At 36.2% G+C, this 25145-nt stretch overlaps 3 protein-coding genes across 9 annotated transcripts; all 3 read right to left on the minus strand.

Moving 5' to 3' along the window:
- Positions 1-186: 186 nt before the first annotated feature.
- Positions 187-4112, minus strand: LOC129426494 (uncharacterized). 2 transcript variants are annotated; one of them, XM_073864167.1, is made up of 5 exons: positions 3613-4112; positions 2334-2551; positions 2097-2172; positions 1752-1817; positions 187-1518 (listed from the first exon to the last, which is right to left on the minus strand). In XM_073864167.1, exons 1-5 carry the CDS (start codon positions 3937-3939, stop codon positions 1189-1191), a joined length of 1017 nt encoding a protein of 338 aa, XP_073720268.1. In that variant the 5' UTR covers positions 3940-4112; the 3' UTR covers positions 187-1188. The 2 variants fall into 2 exon arrangements, with proteins under 2 accessions (XP_073720268.1, XP_073720269.1); XM_073864168.1 differs by having other exon boundaries at positions 3883-4109.
- Positions 4113-5051: 939 nt separating this feature from the next.
- On the minus strand, positions 5052-14208 carry LOC129426493 (uncharacterized). 5 transcript variants are annotated; one of them, XM_055182858.2, is made up of 7 exons: positions 9176-9783; positions 8589-8740; positions 6628-6845; positions 6469-6556; positions 6103-6237; positions 5695-5826; positions 5052-5438 (listed from the first exon to the last, which is right to left on the minus strand). In XM_055182858.2, exons 2-7 carry the CDS (start codon positions 8676-8678, stop codon positions 5121-5123), a joined length of 981 nt encoding a protein of 326 aa, XP_055038833.2. In that variant the 5' UTR covers positions 8679-8740; positions 9176-9783; the 3' UTR covers positions 5052-5120. The 5 variants fall into 5 exon arrangements, with proteins under 5 accessions (XP_055038833.2, XP_055038830.2, XP_055038828.2 ...); XM_055182855.2 differs by lacking the exons at positions 8589-8740; positions 9176-9783 and adding an exon at positions 13818-14208; XM_055182853.2 differs by lacking the exons at positions 8589-8740; positions 9176-9783 and adding an exon at positions 13125-13621.
- An 802-nt stretch (positions 14209-15010) lies between these two features.
- coasy (CoA synthase) lies at positions 15011-24437 on the minus strand. 2 transcript variants are annotated; one of them, XM_055182846.2, is made up of 10 exons: positions 24255-24437; positions 22173-22886; positions 21757-21971; positions 21297-21428; positions 19622-19811; positions 18917-18981; positions 18759-18843; positions 18583-18680; positions 16822-16968; positions 15011-15291 (listed from the first exon to the last, which is right to left on the minus strand). In XM_055182846.2, the coding sequence occupies exons 2-10, from the start codon at positions 22846-22848 to the stop codon at positions 15208-15210; spliced, it is 1692 nt and encodes a 563-aa protein (XP_055038821.2). In that variant the 5' UTR covers positions 22849-22886; positions 24255-24437; the 3' UTR covers positions 15011-15207. The 2 variants fall into 2 exon arrangements, with proteins under 2 accessions (XP_055038821.2, XP_055038820.2); XM_055182845.2 differs by having other exon boundaries at positions 24251-24436.
- Positions 24438-25145: the final 708 nt, after the last annotated feature.

The raw sequence follows: 25145 nt of genomic DNA on the forward strand, positions 1-25145 counted from the left end.
AATGCGATTTTAAAAAGCAGTCACACTGGGATTCTCCTCAAATTCCCAAATTGATAACGAAACTCCAAGTAAGAGTTCATTTTTGCAATTGATTTATCGTTCTATAATGTTAACAGGCAGATGTAGATAGATTATAATGGAAGTCATTCATAACATCCTCAGTACCACCACTGACAAGCAAAAAGATGTTATATAAAAGTAAATCTTTATTTAAATAACATGTAACTTTATAAAAACTAGCTCAGATGTGTATGTGTCCGTGTTGGGTTGTTGTTGGAGAAAAGACACATGAGGTGTCCATTTGAACATTTCCACTGAAGTTGGTTGAGGCTCCCAGATGATCCGGTTGTATATTCCTGCATTGGCTCTCCACATTGAAAGCAGGTCCCAAACAGTCCTGTGAAATGAGTTTTATTGGGCACAAGTGGTCCTTCTGTATGTTCTTCTTTTACTTCCATTGAAACAGAGTTTACAGTCTGAACAAAACTGGGGGTGATTTTGTCTGATGTGGTAACAGAGTCCATGCTGATCTCAAGTCTGTTTTCTGGTTGTACTTCAGTCTCTACTGGTTCTTCCTATGAGACAGAACAGAATCAATTAGTTAACTATCGATATAATAACATGTTTATCTAACATTTTAATCAGAGGCATAAAGCAAACTGTGGAAAAAAACTGAAGCTCTCAAAGGTACAATTTGTAAGATATTTGAAGTAAAATATTCAAAAACCACTAGGACAATGTTATACATTTTGTCCAGCTGATTACTAACAATATCTAATGTTTTCAACTACTTATAAATTATGAGAAAATTGCCATTATGGTAAGTTTGTTGATCTGAACACTGAATTCTGTTCCATGTTAACACACTATCGAATTGGACTAATACTGTATCATCTATGACTAATAATTGTATTTTGAACATTACATGAAACCTTACATAATGAAATAAAACAATCTCATCAAACTTGATTGCTTTACCTCATCTGTTAACATGATTTCTCATTTCCGTCTGATTGATGGCCATCAGCGGTTGAGTTATAAACAACAAATCCCATAATTCCATTCTGCTTCAGCATGTCATTAATCTACGTCAGTGTTATTGTTTTGATTGTGCGCCCTCTATCGGCGGATTCTACAAATTGTATCTATAAGGTTTGCATATGCTAGCTTTTGACGTTTTAATACTCTTTAAATGTAGAGAAACATACAATTCCTTAAGGAAGCATCATAACTTCTAACATGCAGACAAGAATTATTTACAAATAAAAAGCAATAAAGACAGAAATGACTTACTTTTATTTTATTTTTAATGGCTGAAGTAGAACTCTCTGGAACAATATCTTCTTTGTTTAATGCTGGAGCAACAGAACTCTGGTTTTCTGACCTCAGCTGGTCTTCTGAATTTATCCGGTCTTCCAACCTCATCTGGTCTTCTTGCTTTATCTGGTTTTCCAACCTCAGCTGGTCTTCTGACCCAAGTTGGTCTTTTGACTTTATTTCGGTCTGTGCTGGTTCAACCTTTTTTGCAGAAAATATTGACATGTTTTTGTAAGACATAAGTTTAAAAAAAAATTCTGAGCAACACTGCAACTCGTTACATAAATACAAATACTAGGTCTGAATTTTAAAATTTGAAGTTGCCTTTAATTTTTAGCTGTGCTATTGTTTACGTTAACATATGTATCTCAAGTAGCTTGAAGGTTATTAACTGACTAACCAGAATAAAACTGTGACTGTATGTGAGGACTTACTGTCTGGGATGGAGAAGGGACTTGATGATGTCCATTTCTGTGCTGAGATGATTCGCTCTCACACTCCTAAAATTCAGATATTTTAGATACGAGTAAGATGTTATGAAGAATGTTTGTAACAAAGCAGATCTGGGGCCCCATTGACTTCCATTATAAAAATATACTATGGAAGTGAATGGTGTGTCCACGATCTGTTTAGTTATTAACATTCATTAAAATATCTTCCTTTGTGTTTAGCAGAACAAAGAAATGTATACAAGTTTGAAACAACAATGACAGATTTTTAAGTTAACTTATTTGATTAACTGTCCCTTTAAAGAGAGAAATGTTTTCTCAGTTTCATACCTCTGAAGCCACATCAGTTAACGGATCCAATTTTCTCTTTTTACACCGAGCTGAAAGATCTGCACAGCACGCTGTCCTTGAACACAAGATTCAAAATGTTCACTCACAGTCAGATTATATGCCAAAATAAAACTACAGAAACCATCCCAAAAATTCAAAATTTCACATTTCCATCTCGTACCCAGCATCTTCTCTAATGTAGACTAATTTAAAATTAATCCCATTGAAAAGTCTTACCTCCTTAGCAAGTAAAAAGCCAGCTCAGTATCAGTCTTAAATCCATGTTCATCTCGGAACTTTTGCCACAATGCAAAAGCACTGCCGATGTCGATTATCGTTTTAGCAAGCCGTCTGTCACTTTCTGGATTTGCTTGTATCTTTTCTGGGGTTTGGGTTGACGGTTTCTTGGTAAGGGATGATTGTCCAGATGCCAACAAAGGTAAATCTTTCGCAATCTATAAAAGAGGTAAAAAAAATCAATTTAGAAAAGGCAATTTCCTATCCTGTTTTGGACACTCGCTTTGAAACACTTGCCCACAGCTTTTAATACATTTTAATAAAGAATCCAAAGACTGAAATATCAACAATGTCTTACATCCCATATCACCAACAAAATATTGCTAGATAAAACAAAAGAATAAAGACAAGACATTAAGACAAGATTAACAACCCACAACATCCAGCACACACAATAAATAGCTACAGAATAAAATACCAATGTCTTCAAAGCTATGACTGATATTGTGTACACAGTACAAGTTGGGCTATTAATATCCTGTGCGTGTTTTGGGGGTTGTTATGTCAATAGTGGGATTTTAGTTAGGTTTGTGTCAATTCTTTAAAGAAAGGGAGATGTTACGGTGAAGTGCCATATATGGTTTGTTTCCTGTCATGACGTTGTGTGTGTGCGCCGGGTCGCGCTGTGGAACGCGGAGCTTGGTAAACAAAGATGCAGTTTAACACAGCTCCTGCCTGTTTAATGTATGAAAGCAAACAGGAACATAGTGGCACATACCAGTGGCATCTGTGCTTAAGATGCCATGCCACTTTATGTTAAAACTGCTACTGCTGAAGAAACAGCACCGCCAGTATGTGTAACAGAGCACCCTAGCTTTGATCCACACATGGATAGGGGAGTCCTTGAAACTTATTTCAAGATTCCTAAGGTGAATTGTCATAAGTAAAAAGTGAGTTTTGTTTTTCACGTCCGTCAGCTGACCTATGGTTGTTATATTTACATCTATGTTAGCCTTTTGTATGTGAAAATAGCTTGCATTGCTAACGTCGTGCTTACTGTTTTTAGACAATATTGACTTGGCTATCGGCTTGTTTTGGTAACGTAACTCCACAAGTAGCTCTGTGGCTAACACTTGTTTCATTTTGAGAACAGCCAATTTATGTGTCATTGTCTATTTAACGGTACTTTGCTAACTTTACGGCTAACAACTATATCACTATTTATATGCTAAGTTACTGTGTGATCAGAACCAGAGTCGAGTATTAGCAAGAGTCTTACCATATGACGAATGTGTTTGATATCAGATGGCCTCGGCTGTTCGTCGTCTGGGAAGGTAAATATGGACGGAATTGCGGTGTCCTTTAGCGCGGTTCGCTTCATTCCGAGTACATTAAGTTCCCAGTCATCCAGCTTGAAATGGCGACTGCAAACCGTCAGGTTTTTTAAGTGTACCGCATCAGTGTCTTCTCTATACTTTAGGTGGTTGATAGCCCGCAGCCACTGTTTACACCGCTCCCAATCTTTAACCGGCAAATGATGAAAACTTACTGCTCGTCCTTTCCTGGTTTTGGGTGAACATCCCGGTACCAAGCAACTTCTCACCATTTCGATGGTGGAAAAGGTGGTGTTTATAATAATATATCAACTATCGTCACAGAGACTCACGTGTCTGTAAAAGTTGTATTTAGCCTAGTTGAATTTGCCTCCCGCCCTCTCGAACCGGTAGGCGTGACTTGGGAGTGGCCTCGTAGAGCAGCAAAGCAATGCATTCTGGGATTTGGTGTTTTTCATTCACACGAGCCAAAAACAGATTTTCTGGCTTTTCTCGGCCTAGAAAGCACCTATTTCTAAAAAAAATACTTCAAATTTTTATTACATAGTAAAGGTGACCCAATTTAATAATATATTCATATTTAAATTGGGTGAAGAATTCCTTCAAATATTTGACTTTTACAGTTTTGTAAAAGTCCCTTCAGCTGATGTACTAATTTTAGCATAGCTTAGCATAATCCATTGAATCTGATAAGACCATGAGCATCGCTTTAAAAAAATAAGCAAAGATTTTTGATATTTTTCCCATTTAAAACTTTACTCTTCTGTAGTAACATCATGTACTAAGAAAGACGAAAAATTAAAAGTTGATATTTTCTAGGCTGATATGGCTATGAGCTATACTCTCATTCTGGCGTAATAATCAAGGACTTTGCTACTGTAACATTGCTGCAGTAGGAGTAAGGATATTACGCAATGCCCAAAATAGTTCCCTTGGTTACTTTCAATAGCAGGAGAATATTTTCAGGCGCTGCGTAATATCATTGCCCCTGCTGCAGCCTTGCTACAGCAGCAAAGTCCTTAATTATTACACCAGAATGAGAGTATAGTTCCTAGCCATATTTGCCTAGAAAATCGCAACTTTTAATTTTCCATCAGAAAAATAAATCTATAGCCTCAGTTATATACTACGATACGAAAAATATAACTTAAAAACATCAATTGTAATTTTAACAAAGTTGTAACAACATAAACCACAATGCGATTTTAATAAGCAGTCACACTGGGATTCTCCTCAAATTCCCAAATTGATAACGAAACTCCAAGTAAGAGTTCAATTTTGCAATTGATTTACCGTTCTGTAATGTAAACAGGCAGATGCAGATAGATTACAATGAAAGTCTTTCATAACATCCTCAGTACCACAATTGACAAGCGAAAAGATGTTATATCAAAGTTAACCTTTATTTAAAGAACACTCAACTTTATATAAACTAGCTCAGATGTGTATGTGTCTATGTTGGGTTGTTGTTGGAGAAAAGACACATGAGGTGTCCATTTGAACATTTCCACTGAAGCTGGTTGAGACTCCCAGATGATCCGGTTGTATATTCCTGCATTGGCTCTCCACATTTTACGCAGGTCCTCAAACGTCCTGTGAAATGAGTTTTATTGGGCACAAGTGGTCCTTCTGTATGTTCTTCTTTTACTTGCACTGAAACTAAGTTTACACTCTGAACAAAACTGGAAGTGATTTTGTCTGATGTAGTAACAGAGTCCATGCTGATCTCAAGTCTGTTTTCCAGTTGTACTTCAGTCTCTACTGGTTCTTCCTATGAGACAGAACAGAATAGAACAAGTGACTTAACTTCTAAACATACAAGTTAATCACATTATCAGTTAACTATCTATATAATAACCCCTGGCATGTTTATCTAACATTGCTAATAAGAGGCATAAACGCAAAAACAGAAAAACAAAACTGAAGCTATTAAGGTTTGCATATGTAGAGAAGGAAGCATCATAACTCTTAATATGCAGACAATAATTATTTACCAATAAAAAGAAAAAAAGACAGAAATTACTTACTTTTATTTCAATTTTAATAATTGAAGTAGAACACTCTGGAACAATATCTTTATTGTTTAATGCTGGAGCAACAGATTGGTCCTCCAACTTTATCTGGCTTTCTGACCTCATTTCGATCTCTGCTGGTTCATTCTACAATGCAGAAAATATTAACATGTTATTTGTAAGGCATAAGTTAAATAAAGTGTAACCATTCCTGAACAACACTGCAACTTGTCAGTTCACGTCAAGAATGTAGACTTGGTCTGAATTTTTGACTATGCAAATGTAAACTGTACTGTCATATTACTATGGAACTTTATATAGGTGTCAATCAATGTGATATTTTAATATTTCAAGCTTTAATTTTAGTTGTTCGTCTGTAGTTTAAGTATCTTGAGGCATATTAACTGAATAACCAGAACATACCCATAACTGCATGTCAGGACTTACTGTATGATATGGATGAGGGACTTCATAGCATATCTCTGGGACCTCTATGTCTTCATCTTCTTTGGTGCACTGATGGTCTTTGCTTGGCTGAGATGAATCGCTTTCATACTCCTAAAATTCAGATAATTTTAAATGTTATGACGAATGTTTTTAAACAAGCAGATCTGGGGCCCCATTGACTTTCATTATAGAAAAAAATTAAGTTGTGGAAGTGAATAAGAGCTGTTTGGTTATTAACATTATTAAATTATTTTCCTTTGCAGAACAAAGAAATGTATACAAGTTTGAAACCACTTTGTTTTTATTACCAATCCCTTTAAATAGGCAAATGTATGTTAATACCTCCATTTGTAGGCGTGTAGGCACATCAGTTAACGGCTCCAATTTTCTCTTTTTACGCCGAGCTGAAAGATCTGCACAGCACCCCGTCCTTGAAACACAAGATTCAACAGGTTCACTGACAGTCAGACTATGTGCCAAAATAAAAGTCTAGCGTCTTACCTGCTCAGCAAGTAAAAAGCCAGCTCAGTATCAGTCTTAAATCCATTTTCATCTCTGAACTTTTGCCACAATGCAAAAGCACTGCCGATGTCGATTATCGTTTTATGACACCGTCTGTCGCTTTCTGGATTTGCTTGAATCCTTTCTGTGGTTTGAGTTGACTTTGTCTTGGTAAGGGATGATTGTCCAGATGTCAACAAAGGTAAATCTTTAACAATCTATAAAAGAAGTCAAAACATAAATTTAGGAAAGGCCATTTACATTTACTTTTGGACACTCGCTTTGAGAAACATGCCCACAGCTATGATTGAGAAATGATCCTTTAAAAGAATTAGTCTTTGTCAGACACGAGTTTGTTGTGTGTGATGTCGCTGAAACTAGATTACACAAATCTGCAAATACCATACCGTGAAAAAATACCATACCGTGTTATTTGAAAAAAAAAATGTCATTCATTCAGAGCATTAAAGGTATTGCGGAGGATTTTCTTTTTCCAGGTGGATCATCAAGATTGGTCCTCCTAGTTGTTAAAGGAATATTTCATTTTCCCAAAAGAAAAATCCAGACAATCCACTCACCACCATGTCATCCAAAATGTTGATGTCTTTCTTTGTTCAGTCGAGAAGAAATTATGTTCTTTGAGGAAAACATTGCAGGATTTCTCTCATCTTTAATGGAGTCCAATAGAGCCCAACATTTAATACTTAACTCAACAGTTTTTTTCAACGGAGTTTCAAAGGACTATGGACGATCCCGAATGGGGCATGGGGGTCTTGTCTGGCGGAACGATTGTCATTTTTGACAGGAAAAATAAAAAAATGCACTTTTAAACCACAACTTTTCGTCTAGGTCCAGTCCAGCGCGATCTAACGTAAATGCGTAGTGACGTAGGGAGGTCACGTGTTACATATATAAAAAACACACATTTGCGGACCATTTTAAACAATAAACTGACACAAAGACATTAATTAGTATCAGTTGACATACAACAACGTAGGAACGGTCCTCTTTCAACACATTCGCGTTCGTCCTCTGTGACCTCTTGACGTATTGCGTGGGGTCACGCTGGCGCATCACGATCGGATCTAGACGAGAAGTTGTGGTTTAAAAGTGGATTTTTTTGTCAAAAATGACAAGCGCTTCGCTAGACAAGACCCCCACGCCTCGCTTTGGGATTGTCTACAGTCCTTTGAAACTCCGCTGACAAAAACTGCCAAGTGTTGATTTAAGTATTATGTTGGGCTCTATTAAAGTCAACCAAAATGAGAAAAATCCTGCAATGTTTTCCTCAGGAAACGTGGTTTCTTCTCGACTGAACAAAGAATGACATCAGCATTGTGGACGACATGGTGGTGGGTGGATTGTCTGGATTTTTCTTTTAGGAAAATGGAATATTCCTTAAATCAGGAGTGTTGCGCAATTGCAGTTTTTTAAAAAGTGGAGAAGGTGGCCTTTTTTAAAATTCGAGAAAATCCTCCGCTAATCATTATGATAAAGAGCATTATGGGTTTTATAATGGCTGATGCCAATAATAAGAAAGCAATGTGGCCGATATATAAAATATGTAATTATAGTAAGTGAGAAACATACAAACAATTTGTGAAACTGAATCAACATTTATTTAATTATTAAATATTTAAATAATAATATTAACATACATAAAATAATTACAGCTTCTTTCCAAACAAAAGATTATAGATATGTATAATTAATGTCAAAAACAGTATTTTATTCCATAATATTAACAAATAAATTGCACAAAGTTACTTTAAAAAAGTGAAACAACCTGTTACTGAGTAATGTTAAAAATATATTACTAGACCAAAAGAGATTTTTGTCTGTTTTCTGCCTTTGAAAAAAAATGCACAGCCCAACTTATTTACTTAGTATAGCTTAGCATCAAAACAGAAACAAAACATTAGAAATTATTTAATTATGAAAACATTGGCTAACTTACTTACAAGCTGTGAATCAGACTGTACATGCAAAGTTGGAATTGATCCCGTTTTTAGACGAAGCCTTTGTGCTAATCCAGCCTTGTACTCCCCCATGTTCAGGAAACAGTCCTCCGTAAAATGCGCGGCACACAATCGAACACTTGAGCTGTACTGGTCTGGAACAGCGTTGTAAATAAAGTTTAACCAATGATTTCTTATCATTTCCTCTATTGGAAGGCCAAACAATGTAGTTTGCCTTTCGCAACGGAAAACACAGCGTCTGTACACGTACGACATGGCGGCAACAATACTAAACCATGAATGAAAGTTACACCTTTCTTTGCGTACACATTAGGGCGGTTTTACGCAAATGTTCCAACCAGTATGACGTCCAACTGTGGGGGTGGGTGTGTGTGAGGGAGGCGTGGATGAGACTTTACTTTTAAAAATAAGATCTCGTTGGGTTTGAAACTTTAATATTTACAGATCTTCTATATGCACAGACAGCGTTTACCACTCTAAAGGCAAAGGAAACCATGAAATCGGATGATGAAAGGTTTCTACCAAAATAAAACAGACAGACTTCGTATGGAAGTAACGTAACCACTCACTGCAAACAAATCAATAGTGACGTATCCTAGTGCACATAGTTTTAGTCATAATCTCAGTCTCACTCCAAATCCAGCGTCGACCTGTGGCTTGTTTACAAAAGAATCCGTGATGAAATGAAGCGAACACACGCGAGCTGGAACCTTTTTAAAATAAACTTCAACCACGCATTCCTAATACCAGAATCTAAAGGACTGTGTTATTTCACAACCTGAAACTCCACAATATTTTTGCGATCTTCACAGGCATGTTTGTTCCTCAGTCGCTCATTGAGTTCTTATTCTTTTGATTTTATGGCAGGCTGCGAACCTAATTCATAGGTGCATACCGCCACCTACTGTCATGGAGTGCAAAGAGATAGAGACTATTCTATTTTTTTAAGCCACTTATCTTAATAAATCTCATGATTTCATTTAAAATTTGCCCTGCATTTGATCCATCATTTAATATAAAATCTTGGTTTCCTAGTGATTGCAGTTCCTCCTTAAGACTTTTCCTTTCTCTTTGATATACATTACATACCATCATTACATGTTCCACTGTTTCCTCTTTTAAACATATTTCTCACAAACCTGTATTGTTTCCCTGTGCAGTTGATCAGATTAGTGATGGGAGTTGATGAAGATTAGTGATGGGAGAAATGAAGCTTTTCGACGCTTCGAATCAATTGAACCAATTGCTTCGAAAATTGATTCAGTTTTTCGAAGCAGTTCGAAACACCACACACGCTGGCGACCCCTGCTGGTCAAAATAGTGTAAAAGCAGATATGTTCAAACATTTTACACTTTTTTTTCACAAAATAATAGCAAGATTTGTATTAAAATATGTTTTAAAAAATTATTTAACTTAATTAAGACATAGTTAAAAGTCTAATATGTGTTTTTAGTTTTATTTAGGGCAAACAAATCATTAAAACTAACTAACCTTTTAATTATGCACATTTTTGTCATTAAATCTGTCTATAAACAAAAAGTAGATAAAATGGCAGTGTTATTAGTCAGAAAGATTAATGTTTTATGAACTTTCATAATAAAACTGACCCGAGTTCACCTAAACATATTAGACAGTGGTCATGTGATCAACTCCCCCTAGTGGTGAACCATCGGATTTTCGAAAGGTTTCGAAACAGTTATGACGTAATTGCTAAAATCACGTGACTTGGGCCAGTTTGAAACAAGCTCCGAACCACTGATTCGAAACAAAAGATTCGTAAATGTTTCGAAGCCTCATGAAGCAGTGCTTCGAAAACGACCATCACTAGTTAAGATAAGAATGTCCTGTTCGTAAATTAGTGAGTATAACTTGCTCCCCTTTATACTCCTTTGAACTTTATGTTTGCCATTTCCTTTTACATGCTTTTATAATTAATTGTTTTTCAAGTTATTATTCCGGTTTGTTTTATACTTTGTAACACATTTAAAACTGTAGTTAAATCAGGCTTGTGCACAATTAAGAATTAAATTGAGAATGACTCCTAAATTCCAATTCAATTCTTGAATTTGAATTGATGTCAAAAACAGGATCTAGAATTACAATTCGAATTTGAATTAAAGGAAGCAGAATTGCAATTCAATAGAAATTCAAAGAAATTCATATACATATTATACAGTAAGTAAAGTGTTAAAATGAAGCTTTCAGTATATGTCAGATATGATTGCATTACATAATCTATCAATTATATTAGTTTGAACTACTTGTACAGATTACATTAACAGAAAATGTTTTTCCCCGAAACTCTAGTCACAAAACAAATAATTTGATTTTTTGTAATTGTAATTTTGTGGAACACGATGGAACATGACTTCATTTCCCAGAATGCTTTACTTTAACCAAGTATTTAAAATGGTTTCCAAACAATTTTCCAAAGTAACTTTCCTAACACTGAATGTATGTGAGATTCTTTCTGTTTTGTTTGTGGAATTTCTTTGAATTGCCATGAATTTAATTCCACTTCCTGTCATTCCAATTCCAATTCAACTTCCTGTAGGGCGGAGTCAATTCAATTCAAATTCCAATTCATAAATTGAATGGAGGCCAATTCTGAAATTCTGAATTGTGCACAAGCCTGAGTTAAATAAAAGTGTATATTTTGCAAATTAAAGCTAATTGTGACTGTTTTTTTATTATAAATGATGTTTTAGTGATTAATATTATTGCTGCAATATTGTGCGTGGGGCATTTTGCTTTTGTATATTTTTAAGGTTGGTGAATTTTACATACTGTTGGATAGTTTAATCTGCACCAATGTGTTATATTTTGTAAAAGCCTTGACTACGGCAGTTAATTGGACCGAATGCACCAAATATAGCCGCCATCTTGAAACATGGGAGCCCCACATCAGCATCATTGTAGGCAATGTAACAGAAATAAAATAACCATAAATCATTATGAATGCAATTTTCTTGGTTTTCTTTTGGTTCGTTTCAACAGTCAAATGTATTTAGCATTGAGTCCAGAAAACAATTAAAGTTTTGATATTATGAAAATCTACTTTTCTAACTTTAATGCATAGTGCTAGTAGGTCTAACACTCATACGCAGCACAAAAGTCCAGCATCGTCTATGAATTCGAAGTACAGGTGGAGATAGTATCTTTACCTAGCTACTTCCTATGACAAGAACCTTGCTCCAAGATGGTGGCGGTTTTGACGCATGCTTAGAACCCCAAGGCGACATCTAGTGTATATATCTATGGAGACATATGAGAAAGCTTCATCAAGTTATAATAAGATATAAAAACAGTCAAAGTTATCGGGGGTTAAGAATACTAACCACTCATTATAAACTAAAGTAGTAAACCAATGAAGTGAACCGATCACAGCATGGTACTGAGCATTTGTTTTGTGTAGGCTAAATAGGGTTACTTTTGCATTATTCCCTTTGTTCTTCACTTTTACAATGCTATGAAATCAGCTGAAGTAGTACCAGAAGTCATTCTTGATGAGGTAAGTCTTTGTGCATTGTATAAAAAAGGGGAAAAATTAGATTTAGGCTACAGAACCACTGCAAAAAAATGACTTAATGTTTTTCTTTTGTTTTCAATCCAAATATAAAAAAAATCTTAAATCAGAATGCATTTTCTTATTGGGCAAAATGACTTCAGAAAATAAGTCTAATTTTAGACCAAAAAGATCAAATTTGGGCTAAAACAAGCAAAAAATAAAATAAAAATAATAATAGTAATAATAAATCTGCCAACACTTAATTCAAGAAAAAAATGCTTACCCCATTGGCAGGTTTTTTGCATGTTTTAAGTACAAATTAACTCAATTTATTATTTTCGTCTTAAAGCTAGATTTTTCACGTAATACGTGCTCTTTAATCAGTAGGAAGTCCTTATCAATCTGAAATCACTGTTAGTTTGCATGCATTTGAAAAAGCAACACTCGTCAAACACTATATATATTTTCTTTACTATCATGAAAATGACTGAAAAGGTTTGAAGAGCAGCAATATAATTATTCAAACAAAGTAACTAAACTGTAACTACACATTATTTTTTATCAAACTGAGAGTACCAGATAAAGGGTTTCAATAATTAGATTAAACGTGATCAGGGCTCCAGACTAACTTTTTCACTAGAAGCACAGTGGCCCCCAACTGAAAATTTTAGGGGCGCAACCAGAAAATTTAGGGGCACACACCGTAAATCAACATGCTAAGCAAATATTCACATTTCTACTACTGTATAACTAATAAATACTTTAATGATAGATGCAGAAAATATAATGTGCTCAAAAAAGGTCAAATTTACTGGTCGCACATGTGCAACTGGATGTAAAATTCAGTGGCACACTCTTAATTTTTGGTGGCAAAATGCGACCATTTGGTAGCAGTCTGGAGCCCTGGTGATGTAACTTACACAAGTTGTAAAGCACCGCACGTTGTATCTAATTATTCAAATCATGGTGTTCATTTGACTTGGTAGTTAGCTAATGTTAAAAACAAGACCTTGCGTTTTCGTCGAACATTTCTGACTGATCCATGAGCATCATGTTTCCCGCCGGTGGTGGCGCCAACACCACAAGCTGACGACGGACCGGGGGCACTTGATGGTGGTGCTGCGTGCACCCAAGGAATCGCACCAGCTTTGAGTCTCACGGAGTTCTTGCCTCGGTATCCCATGTTGCACTCCATTATATCGCCGGCACGATAATCCTCCGACTTAAAGTGAGCGCTACAGACCACCGCGTTTTTCGATACAGATGCAGATGTGAAATCCCGTCTTCGCAACTGCACAAAACGCACCCAAGCACGGAAGATAGCGCAGTCCTTGGTCTTGTCGGGAAACCGGAAGACTCGATGTCCTGACCGGCTGGAGTTTGTGCAACCTCCACAAACACAATGATTTACCATGACGATTAATCAAAAACTAACCGAACAAACCAACTTGCGACTGTTTTTACTCAATACCACATACTACTCTGCACTGAACCTATCAGACGACTCCCTCTGGTTGCGTAATATGACGCGTTGTTGAAAAACAAAAGGATTTGAGAACTCCAAGATGGCGGCTCTGCGCATGGGTGCGTTTGTTGCGAACGCTTTATTGAGTTTCGCCTCTTGGTACTTCTTTACACTTTGTCGCGATTAAGTAGGTCGATATTTTACTTTCGGTTTCTGTAGGTAACCATATACACTTACCTCTCCGAGGTTTGTAACGTAAGCTGAGCTAAAAAGAGTTGGTACTGCATCAGGCTTTAACCTCAGACGATCAGCAAGGCCAGCTTTGTATTGTCCCAAGTTGATGAAACTGTCGTCGGTGAAATGTTTTTCACACACGAAGACAACTTTAGGGATTTTTCTCATCGTATTTACAGACAAAATAAAATTAATCCACTGACTCCGCACATCCTCAGATAACGGGACAGAGAAAAGATGTTTGGGTTCTTGTGGACATCCAAACACTGAGCAAATGTTATGCTTTCCTCGTTTGCTAGTCATGATGTTGTCTCTCGACGAAAAACAATAGCACACGTGGCTGTCTGTCTCTACCCTACAAGTTTTAATGGGCGGGCAAACCAGAAAAAGGCGGGGTAACCTCGCTCTTTGTGATGACACAAGAAGGCACCATCTGAGATGACTTTTTTAAAAGCAGATCGAATACCTAGGGTTTTGTTTACACCCATCACCATTTTAGACCTATTGGGGAGGCTGGGGGAACTCATATTAATTTAAAAAAAAAATAAGCTGGTTTTACCTGGTATCTTGCTGTGTTTTGGTCCCATTTTTAAGCTGGTCAGCTTGGAAGACCAGCTGACCAACCAGCTTTGCCAGACTGAGAGGACCAGGTTAAGCCAGCTACTGCCACCTTAAACTAGCTTTTCAGTAGGGTTTAGATATGAAATATGAACTAAGGTAATCTACTTGTTTATTTTGCTTGTTATCAGAACTCCTCTAAAACTACTTTGTTGTTATTGATTCTTAGCAGAGTTTTCGGAAGTTACGTGCGTTCCACGAAAGCATTTTGTTTATGTTGTTATCTTTGAAACCGTCCATACAGGGTATTTTATTGTATAACGTCAGAATAACTATCAGAAGTTAAAAAATATTGAATTCTCAGTTCATGATCTGCTTAAAAAAAATGTATAATTTTCTGCTTCTAATTTACGAGTACTAAGAAAATAGGCCGTAATGTGCGAATGTTTACCATTATATTATATTTATAGACTGCAGACACACAACTACTTTTAAACACCATGTAAAATAATTTGCACAATATGCCCCATCTTCAAATGAATCATCATAATATCAACCAAATAAATAAATACTTTACCATAAAAACTTTACTATCTCTGACAAAATGATAGTTAATAGAATTAGAAGAGCCAAAGACATTTTTTAACAAACACTTGATCATTTACTTATGGAGATAAATATGTGTACCGAATACTTTATAAATGATTTTAAAAAGCAACCACAATGTGATTCTCCTCAAATTCCCAAATTAACAAAGAAACCTCATCATCATGTATTAAAAAAGAATTTCTAGTCATGCTTTTCTTCTGGATCTCTGCTATGTTGAGTGCAGTGTTTATGAATTAATGTTTTCGGTAGATCTGCGCTCCTCTTTTGTCCGCTGAATCCTCTGCTGTAAAAGATTCCAGGCTTTCAATATCTGGAAAAAAAAAAGAGTTATTTTAAACCATTTATTAACCATTAAAGGTGCTGTGTGTAAATTTTAGCGGCATCTAGTGGTGAGGTTGCGAATTTCAACCAACAGCTCAGTCCACTGCACACCCCTCACTTTTGAAATGCATAGAAAAGCTACGGTAGCCCCCACCGGGAAAACATGTCATCGTTGGAGATAACTTAGTAAGAAAAGTTTGTTTGTTAAGGGTTTCTGTAGAAACATGGCGGCACAAAATGGCGACTTCCACGTAAGGGGACCCTCTGTGTATGTAGATAAAACATCTAATTTTAAGGTAATAAAAACATAAGGGTTTATAATGAAAGGTCTTTATACACCCCTGATAATATAGTTATGAATATTATAGATCTCTTGACCGAAATGTACTTTCTAAAAATTACACACTGCACCTTTAAACTAATGTGAAGATTTGTAATTGAATTATTTGAAATTAAATTAAGTTCTAGGTTGCACTTCAAGTTTACTCCACTAACTCCAAGCTGGACAATAAGATGCCAAGACAACTTCTGATAATATGACCTGGTCCATCAGTTACTGCCAAGATGTGCATTTTACACCAGTTTAGATCAAACTATCCAAACTTCAAACGTTTTTTTTTATGTGATGGTTGCCTTAAAGGAATAGTCTACTCATTTTCAATATTAAAATATGTTATTACCTTAACTAAGAATTGTTGATACATCTGTGTGCGTGCACGCAAGCGCCGGAGCGCGCCGCGACGCTTCGATAGCATTTAGCTTAGCCCCATTCATTCAATGGTACCATTTAGAGATAAAGTTAGAAGTGACCAAACACATCAACGTTTTTCCTATTTAAGACGAGTAGTTATACGTGGTACAAAATAAAACGTAGTGCTTTTCTAAGCGGATTTAAAAGAGGAACTATATTTTATGGCGTAATAGCACTTTTGGGAGTACTTCGACTCGCCTGAAAAGTCCGCTCCCCTTCTCACTCTCATAATGGGAGAGGGAGGGTGTTACTGTGCCGAGTCGAAGTACTCCCAAAAGTGCTATTATGCCATAAAATATAGTTCCTCTTTTAAATCCGCTTAGAAAAGCGCTACGTTTTATTTTGTACCACCAAACTTGCTCGTATAACTACTCGTCTTAAATAGGAAAAACGTTGATGTGTTTGGTCACTTCTAACTTTATCTCTAAATGGTACCATTGAATGAATGGGGCTAAGCTAAATGCTATCGAAGCGTTGCAGCGCGCTCCAGCGCTTACGTGCACGCACACAGATGATAGAGGGATGTATCAACAATTCTTAGTTAAGGTAATAACATATTTTAATATTGAAAATGAGTAGACTATTCCTTTAAGAAGCAACACCAACTGTGCCTGATTAATTGGAACACCACCAAATAATAAACTTATTTCATAAGCAAAGATAACCTGAATAAGTATCCAAAGATGAATGATACACACCTATCCAGACATTACTCTACCTTAAGATGTCTTGGATGACCAGGTATATTTTTTGTATAAATGATCTCACCTGTCTCTGGGTGACATCAGGCTCCCACAGTGTACACAGAACTACATTAGCACGTTCAACCAGCTTTGCATTGGGCCATTGACTTTTCAATCTTCTCACGGCATCCTCTTCCTTCACACCATCACGCTGGACTATACGCTTCACCGCCTGAATGCATACAGTTAACCTGACGTATTGTCTATTTTACATGTGCATACCAGTTGATTATTTATGAGGTATTACTAAATTAAAAGGCCAGACATAATAGTGCAGGATTTGTAATATTTCAATATTTCATTTTAACATCAAAACCTCATTTTATTTAAAATAAAGACTTGAAATACTGAATGCAATTATTTTTACAATAAGAATGTATGTGTTAACATTAGTCAATGTATTAGCTAACATGAACCAACAATAAGCAATATAGTTTATCAGCACTTTATTAACCCTTATGTGTTGTTGGGGATTTTTTCATCCACAAGTAGGTTTTTTTACTCTTAATTTGTCCACAACTTTCTCTCAGTTTTAGCAAATTGAATGATTTTTGGTGACAAATCTTATATTTACATATATTTTAAGAAAATGCTTTGAATTTTGAAAAAAACTCAACCATATACCGTGGGCAAATTTACTACCCTTTTGTGTTGTGGCTATAAAAATGTATCGGTTGAATATTTTTACCATTTTTTTTTATAAATCTGTTAATCAACCTTGTTCTGATCAAAACTACCAAATCTTCATAAAAATTCCATGATTTTAACTCTTTAATTGCCAAGTTTATTAGTGGTGTCACTGATTTGGGGGGAAAAACGCGCACAAAATGACAGATTTTAAATATAAAAAGTGATTGCAACCTGGATTTTTTAAAACCTTTTTCACAATCGTGGGCATGTCAGAAATTGGTAAAAACATTGGCTTTGAAGCATTTTTAGTTTGTGTGTGTGTGTTTTTGAGTTCATTGTTCAGTTTACTTGAAGTTGTTTTTGTGTTAATAATAGATGATGTTCAGAAATCTGATGCAGAGAAGATTTTTACAGAAAATCTTTTTTTCACGCACGCACACACACACACACACACACACACGCTTTTATTATGGAGTTACACTCCATAAAAAACGTACAAGCCAGAAATTAAGCTTTGTTTTTTGCACAGGGCTACTAAAGGGTTAATAGTGTCACATGGTGATCAACAGTAAAAATGACAAATTTGACCTCTTAGCAAAAGGAAAAAACACCAACATTAAAAAATGCATGATAAAAAGGTATAAAAATAAATGAGGGAGAAAAAAAAATTTAAACTGATGCTACACAGAAACCGGATATGCTTCGGAGCCAATGTTTTTGCCAATCTTTGACGTGCCCAAGATTGTGAGGGGGGTTTGGAAAGATCCAGGTTGCAATCACTTTTTGTATTGAAAATCTGTCATTTTGTGCGTGTTTTTTCCCCAAAAATCAGTGACACCACTTATAAACTTGGCAATTAAAGAGTTAAAATAATGGAATTTTTGTGAAGATTTGGTAGTTTTGATCAGTACTGAGGTTGATTAACAGATTTATTTTTAAAAAAATTGGTAAAAATATTCATCTGATTCATTTTTATAGCCGTTTAATTTAGTGGATGTTTTCAGTAAATTTGAACGATGCACAAGGGTTAAATGTTAGTTAATTCCAAGACAATTGTTCACGTTAGCTCATGCAACAACTACTATTAAAAAAATACAACCTTATTGTAAAATGTTACCAAGAAAATATCCAGACTGCATTTAAAAAAGCTTAGTACCTCTTCTTCTGGGACGGTAGCCACCCAAACCTCATGAACCAAATGTGTCCATCCTGCTTCAAGTAACACAGCTGCATCCACCACACAAACCTGCTTACCTGAAAACAGAAAATGAATCACAAACAAATAAGAGGATGCTCAGGTGATGCAAGAAAAGATGGACACATTTATCTCACCTTGTTCTTTAGCCAGTAGGATTTCTTTCTTTACCAGCTGTGCGATCTCTGGCCACACTATATCTGTCAGCGCTTTAAGACGTTCCTGAAATTACAAACATATACAACATGAACAGGATGGAAAAGCTTAATTAGATTTATCTGAAGTGTTGCTTTACCTGGTTACCAAAAACTTTTCCGCCAAGTATTCGTCTGTTAATGGTCTTATCCTCATTAAGTATATCTTACGAGAAAGAAGAAACAAAAATACAGGGCATTTCACTTTTGCAGGCACAGATTCTGTGTCATATGAATTTAAGAAATTTATTAGGCAATAGTGAAAAACCCTGTTCTGGCTGTTTTTACGACAACAACATTTAGTTGTCCTGAAACGCAAACTTTTGAAGACGTGTTATTGAAGTGCAATTTTTTGAAAACAACGCCTTGCACAAACGTCTTTGTGTAAACTGCAAATAGTAAACTTTGTGTTAATAGTCATGCAAAAGTTTAACTAAAACAACAACGGCAGCCCACTCACTGTGTTTGTGCTGCTCAAGATACTGAGTTTGTCCAACAAAGTTTGTCCACAAAATGTCCAGGGTCACTTAATAAATCTATATCTCAATGCTTTTGCTGTCTTGATTGTTTGTATTTATCGCTCTGTAAAAGGATGTGTATATGCGCAGGCATGCAGTGTTTCTTTACAAAGTAACATCGCCAACTACATTCCTGGCACGCATAATGCAACAGTTGAAGTTGTTTAAGTGTTTAAGTTGTGTAAATGTGGATCTTTTCAATAACCTTGTGAAATTTTTCAAAAACGCAAAGGACAAAAACTTTTTAGTTTCAAGTACCATGTGTGAATGTAACCTAATACAACATACCTGAGCCGAACTCCTGCAGGACCTTATGGTAGGCAGATGTGCCGGGTAGATAAGCCTCATGACCAAGCTGATCGCAGTCGATCCGCGCGGCACCGAGACCCTCCAGTCTGAGCGCTATTGAACTTTTCCCCGACCCACTGCCCCCTGTCAGACCAATCACATACGGGTCTGGAGAGAGATCGGGTCGAGGCTGTAATACGAGAGAATATGATCAAGTTTAGGTAATTCACTTAATAAGAAGTCTTTTTTAACTATTCATCGTGTCCTAATAGACAGTTTATTTAACAGTACTTAGTCAATTTTCTAAGTTTGTTCATTTACCAAGAAAACATGATAAAAACTGAGAGTATGCGACCATGAAAAAAAGGCCTACTCTTTGTAGAAACAGCCAAAAATACATTTTATGGGTCAACATAACGATTTTTATGCCAAAAATCATTAGGATATTAAAGGTGCAGTGTGTAATTTTTAGAAGGATCTCTTGACAGAAATGCAAAATAATATACAAAACTATATGATCAGGGGTGTATAAAGACCTTTTATAATGAACGGTTATGTTTTTATTACCTTAGAATGTGACGTTTTATCTACATACACTGAGGGTCCCCTTACATGGAAGTCGCCATTTTGTGCAACCATGTTTCTACAGAAGCCCTTAACGGACAAACTTGTTTCTGACAATGACATGTTTGTCCTGTGGCGGCTAACGTAGCTTCTCTATACGTTTCAAAAGTGAGGGGTGAGCAGTGGACTAAGGAGACGCGTATCACTGTATACATATAAATTTGTTATCGTATTGGCGTTTCATCCACACGGATCCGGCGTTTTGGGAGACTGAATTCGCTATTTTTTGAAACCGGGTCCTAAAGTGGATAAATCTGAAACCGACACCCTTGCGGTTTCGTCTGTACAGCCAATCCGTATATTTTGTGAAGCGAAAACGTCATCACATCACGTGTCGGAAGCGTCACACGTAACAGCAACAACAATAACGGCGAACTACGTGATTGTGTTCGTGCTACAGAAGCTACTAAAGCCTACTAGCTTTATAACCGCAAAATCTATTGCTTCTATGCAATTGTGGTGACCAACAAGCGATAATGGACAACACCATACGTTGGTTATGCGCATGCTCAAAGTCTTCTTCTCCGTGTATAGTGTATATCTGTGGCAGAATTACAGCGCCCCATACTGGTCCGGCATATATACTACACCGCTTTCAGTCGGTTTCAGTGGTTTCGTGTTTACGGATGATTTTTTTAGAGCAAGGGAAAAAAAATGATCGGATAGGGAATGCACCGGCTTCGTGTGGACATAGCCTAAGCCGTTGGTTGCAATGCGCAACCTCACCACTAGATGCCACAAAAATGTACACACTGCACCTTTAAGTAAAGATCATTAAAGATATGTAAATTTCCTACTTAACATATATTAAAAATGTATTTATTATTAGTAATGTGTGTTGCGAAGGACTTTTCTCAACTTTTTAAAAGGTGATTTTCTGAATATTTGGATTTTTTGCACCCTCAGATTCCAGAATAGTCGTATCTCTGCAAAATATTGTCCTATCCTAACAAACCATACATCAATGGAAAGATTATTCATTTAACTTTCTGATGTAAATCATAAATTCAAATTTATGAAATATATAAAATAGTGAAGGTGATGTTCATACAGATGGAGGTTTAAGCAGTGTGCCTAGTAATCTTGTTCTCAGGCTGGAAGAACTTATCTTCTCCTCCTCGATGTCAGCATGATGGGCGTCTTTAAGTAACTGTATCTCGTACAAAACAAGCTCTGCCAAACTCTATATGAAACACAAAAAATCACTAGAACATTAAAAATAAAAAGGGTTAAGACTATAAAGAACCCAAATGATGGTACTATGGTTGCCATAGTAACAACTGCACTAATGCTACTAATAGAGTTATGTTTAAAAATCACAGCCCTCTAGTTATCATCAAATACATAGACGGCAATAAACATCTTTATAAAATTTTACTTTTTTGTTTAAAAGGGAATTACATTAGTACATGTACAAAGAGGTTGTGGTACTGTGGTGTCCCACAATAACACATAAAAGATAAACATCTATTTATATATGCTCTATAACAACCAATAACGTAACTTCTCACATTTTCCACACGCTTCCTGTTGACAGCTTCACCTCCTCTTCTCGTCTCCTCGCTGACCACAATGCACTGAAGCTCCGGGTCACTTATGGAGGGACCGAAGGGGTCGGAGAGAGGAAAGATTTCATATTTCAAAGACGGTTTGACGTCGTTGAGAAACTCCCGCAGTCTGTGTACTCGATGATCGTACGGCTCGATCAGTTCTTTCAAGACTTTATCTACACATAAACATACAGCGGAAAGTCAAATATACTGTAAAAAAAGTCATGCAACCGTTACGTGAATTTGTCCCTGTAGAGTTATTCCTGTCAACTGTTTCTTTGTGGCTGCAATCTCTTTATCTTTTGGTGAAGCTATTCTACCACAAACATGACATACAACATAAAAACATACACAAACATTTGTGTCTCCGTACTTACTTTTTAATAATTCTTGGTCACATACACCAATGACAAAGCGTCTATTGGCCAGCAAACAAGAAATATTCAGCAGGGTCTTGTGGGCACCGTGTAGTCGATCAAAAGTACCGCCCACCACCACATCTGTAAATGACTGTAACTGTGTTTCCTTTCTTCCTCCTCTGTCATCATCTTCCTCACTTGTAACTTCTTCTAGTGTTGGTTGCAGAAGGACAGAAGAGAGACCTGGCGTGCAGACGTAGCAATGACCGGCGTACCTCTTCAGGCACTGGGTGACCGGCGAGGACTGGCCGGGGTCTTGGATGGGGAAGTCAGTCAACACGACCTCTGGTGAATGGGAGAGTGTTTGCGGGGTGGGAAAAGGTCCATTCGAAGCAGCCGAAGACATTCCCGATTGGGCACGGATGTTCGTGAGCAGCACCCTGACGTCCAGGTGCCCGCAGATGTCGGCTGCATTACTGTAAAGGCGAGAGATAAGAGAGCAGAGATCTACAACGGGCGGGATGTAGACGGGCCGCACCTGCCCACCTGTGCTTAGGTTGAGCCCAGGGTGGAGATGAACGTAAAGAGTGCGCTCAACCACCTGGGCGGCCGAGGTGAGGACGGGTGCTATGCGGAGAGGAAGGACGTGTAGTGGTGACGTAAGGACGAGGACACCTGTGCTGAACATGGACATGACTGACAGCTGATATGGCCACCTATTCCTTTAGGAAGCTGAAAGGATTGAATGACAGATGTGATTAAAACAGTGTGGATATGGATGGCTAAAGAAAAAACATGTTGAATTGTTACTTTTTTAAGTAAAATGTTTACCACTTGATTTATACTTAACTCTTAACTTTCCAAAGTTAGCTGTTAGACTTCTAGCATGATATTCTTACTTGTAAACATTGCATTGTACACTGTTTATTGTTTGCTCTTTCATTTAAATGACGTTTTTACCCAAAGACAAAGTCACCTACAAAAGTAAGCAAAACAACTTTAAAGGTGGGGTGCATGATCTCTGAAAGCCAATGTTGACATTTGATCACCTAAACAAACACGCCCCTACCCCAATAGAATCTGGACCATCTTTTTATAGACCCACACCAAACCTACGCAACGATGTCAGTTAGTAGATGCGCACTTTACTGCCGATTGGCTACAAGTGTGTTTTGGTACTCGTCCTGACTCCCTTTTCCAAAGTGATTTTCAAAAATCAAGCACCGCGCCTTTAATTCATGTATAAATTAATATAAATGTAAAACAATTAATCGCAACTAATTATTTGCAAAATAAACATTTTTTTAAATCGTGTGTATGTGTGTATCATGTATAATAATTACGTATATAAATACACACAGATGCAAGTATGTATTTAAGAAATATTTACATGTATATATACATTTTTATATTCTATATATAATTATAAATTATAAATGTATAAATAATTATTTAGACATAATTATTATACACAGTACACACACACATATATATATTTATTTATTTTAAACTGTTATTCTGCAAACACGATTAGTCGCGATTATTCGTTTTGCAGCACTTGGATATTTAAACCTAAAATAAATAAATAAATAATGATTCAACCATGTAATTTGGGCTGTTGTATGCATGCATAAAGTTTAATGTTTAACTTCTCTTGCAACCTTTTTTAATATATAACCCACATATTGCAACTTAGCAGTTTTTGCATTATATAATTATTAAAGACAATTTCAATATAACAAAAAGAACATTAAAATGTTCAATTAAATCTGACAGAAATGACTGTAATGAACAAAATAGAAATCCAACCGCATTACAGAAAAAGCTAAATGTCTTAAAGGAGTAACTTGATCTTGACAAGATTTCACAACAGACTGTAAAGTTTAACATTAATGCATGTAACACGCACGCGCGCGCACACACCTCAATCTATACTGAACATTACAGCTTTTGTATAAGAGTATATAAAAATTTAAATCACACCCATAACTACTGATGTATAAAATCAGCTGATCTCATATATTTATCCTGCACTGCAGCGAAAACAACACACACAAGTGATCCGGAACAGCACATTACTGTAAAATCATACATACCTACTTAGTGTAATATTGTTGCTTTTGGGCGTTTTGAGTCACTAAACGCGAAATAAAATCTCTGAAGGCAACTGCGTAACGTCGACATTCATCATTATGACTTTTATCAAGACTTGTTTTAGCTCACACAGGAGCCCAACCACGACCAGTCGACCTACGCAGCCATGTGCTAAAATACCGATCGCTGATTGGCTAACAGTTCCTGGCCCGGTGAATTATGGGAAACGCAGTTCGTAATGGGCTTCCTTTTCATCGACGTGTAAAAAGTGTATTTGCTATACATTCTCACATTTTTACTTGTTGACAACTATTGCACTTTCTTAAGTTTTTCATATTTTTAACTGCGCTTGTTTTGTAGAAGTTTTACATTTAATAAGTTTTGCTTTGTGATGTCATCACTATCCAGACTGCTGGATTTCTTACTGATGAGCAAGCTGAAGAAACAACTTTTCATTTGCTTTAATATTGTTTTTATTGTAAAGTATTATGGGCTTATTTTTAAAATTCTGTAAACAATTTTTTTGAAAAATTCTGTAGCTTATTACCCAAGAATTTTTTGTGACTCTTAGAAATTACACCATTCAATTGTAAATTTATAATGAACCTATAAATCTTTCTTGCCAAATATTACATTCATAAATGTACATTGTCAGCAAAAAAGTCCTCTTTTATGATTTTTATGAAAGATTCACTAATGTGAATTATATAAGGAAATCATCAAAAAATTAGTTAGGCTTTATTACTATTCTATATAACTTTGTTCATTAATTTCCTTTAGAAACCGCAAAATCCCGTATTATGGTGAGTTCATCACAACTTGAACCATAATTTTGTATGCTCAACTAATCTGACACATTTATATTTAATCAACTGCATGTATTTTTTATTATATAGG

The sequence above is a fragment of the Misgurnus anguillicaudatus genome, chromosome 25 (assembly GCF_027580225.2).
Source record: "Misgurnus anguillicaudatus chromosome 25, ASM2758022v2, whole genome shotgun sequence".
Lineage (NCBI taxonomy): Eukaryota > Metazoa > Chordata > Actinopteri > Cypriniformes > Cobitidae > Misgurnus > Misgurnus anguillicaudatus.

Excerpts from the sequence above, each read along its gene's own strand:
- LOC129426494 (XM_073864167.1), bottom strand. The coding sequence starts at position 3,939 with ATGGTGAGAAGTTGCTTGGTACCGGGATGTTCACCCAAAACCAGGAAA. Across the intron at positions 2,173-2,333 it reads GCTTTTTACTTGCTAAGGAG|GACAGCGTGCTGTGCAGATC; the intron begins GTAAGACTTTTC and ends CTTGTGTTCAAG. Across the intron at positions 1,818-2,096 it reads TAACTGATGTGGCTTCAGAG|GAGTGTGAGAGCGAATCATC; the intron begins GTATGAAACTGA and ends TCTGAATTTTAG.
- LOC129426493 (XM_055182853.2), bottom strand. The coding sequence starts at position 13,529 with ATGGTAAATCATTGTGTTTGTGGAGGTTGCACAAACTCCAGCCGGTCA. Across the intron at positions 6,846-13,124 it reads ATGTTCGACGAAAACGCAAG|ATTGTTAAAGATTTACCTTT; the intron begins GTCTTGTTTTTA and ends CTTCTTTTATAG. Across the intron at positions 6,238-6,468 it reads CTACACGCCTACAAATGGAG|GAGTATGAAAGCGATTCATC; the intron begins GTATTAACATAC and ends TCTGAATTTTAG.
- coasy (XM_055182846.2), bottom strand. The coding sequence starts at position 22,848 with ATGTCCATGTTCAGCACAGGTGTCCTCGTCCTTACGTCACCACTACAC. Across the intron at positions 18,681-18,758 it reads CCTACTGGCTAAAGAACAAG|GTAAGCAGGTTTGTGTGGTG; the intron begins GTGAGATAAATG and ends TTCTGTTTTCAG. Across the intron at positions 16,969-18,582 it reads CTACCGTCCCAGAAGAAGAG|GCGGTGAAGCGTATAGTCCA; the intron begins GTACTAAGCTTT and ends GTATGCATTCAG.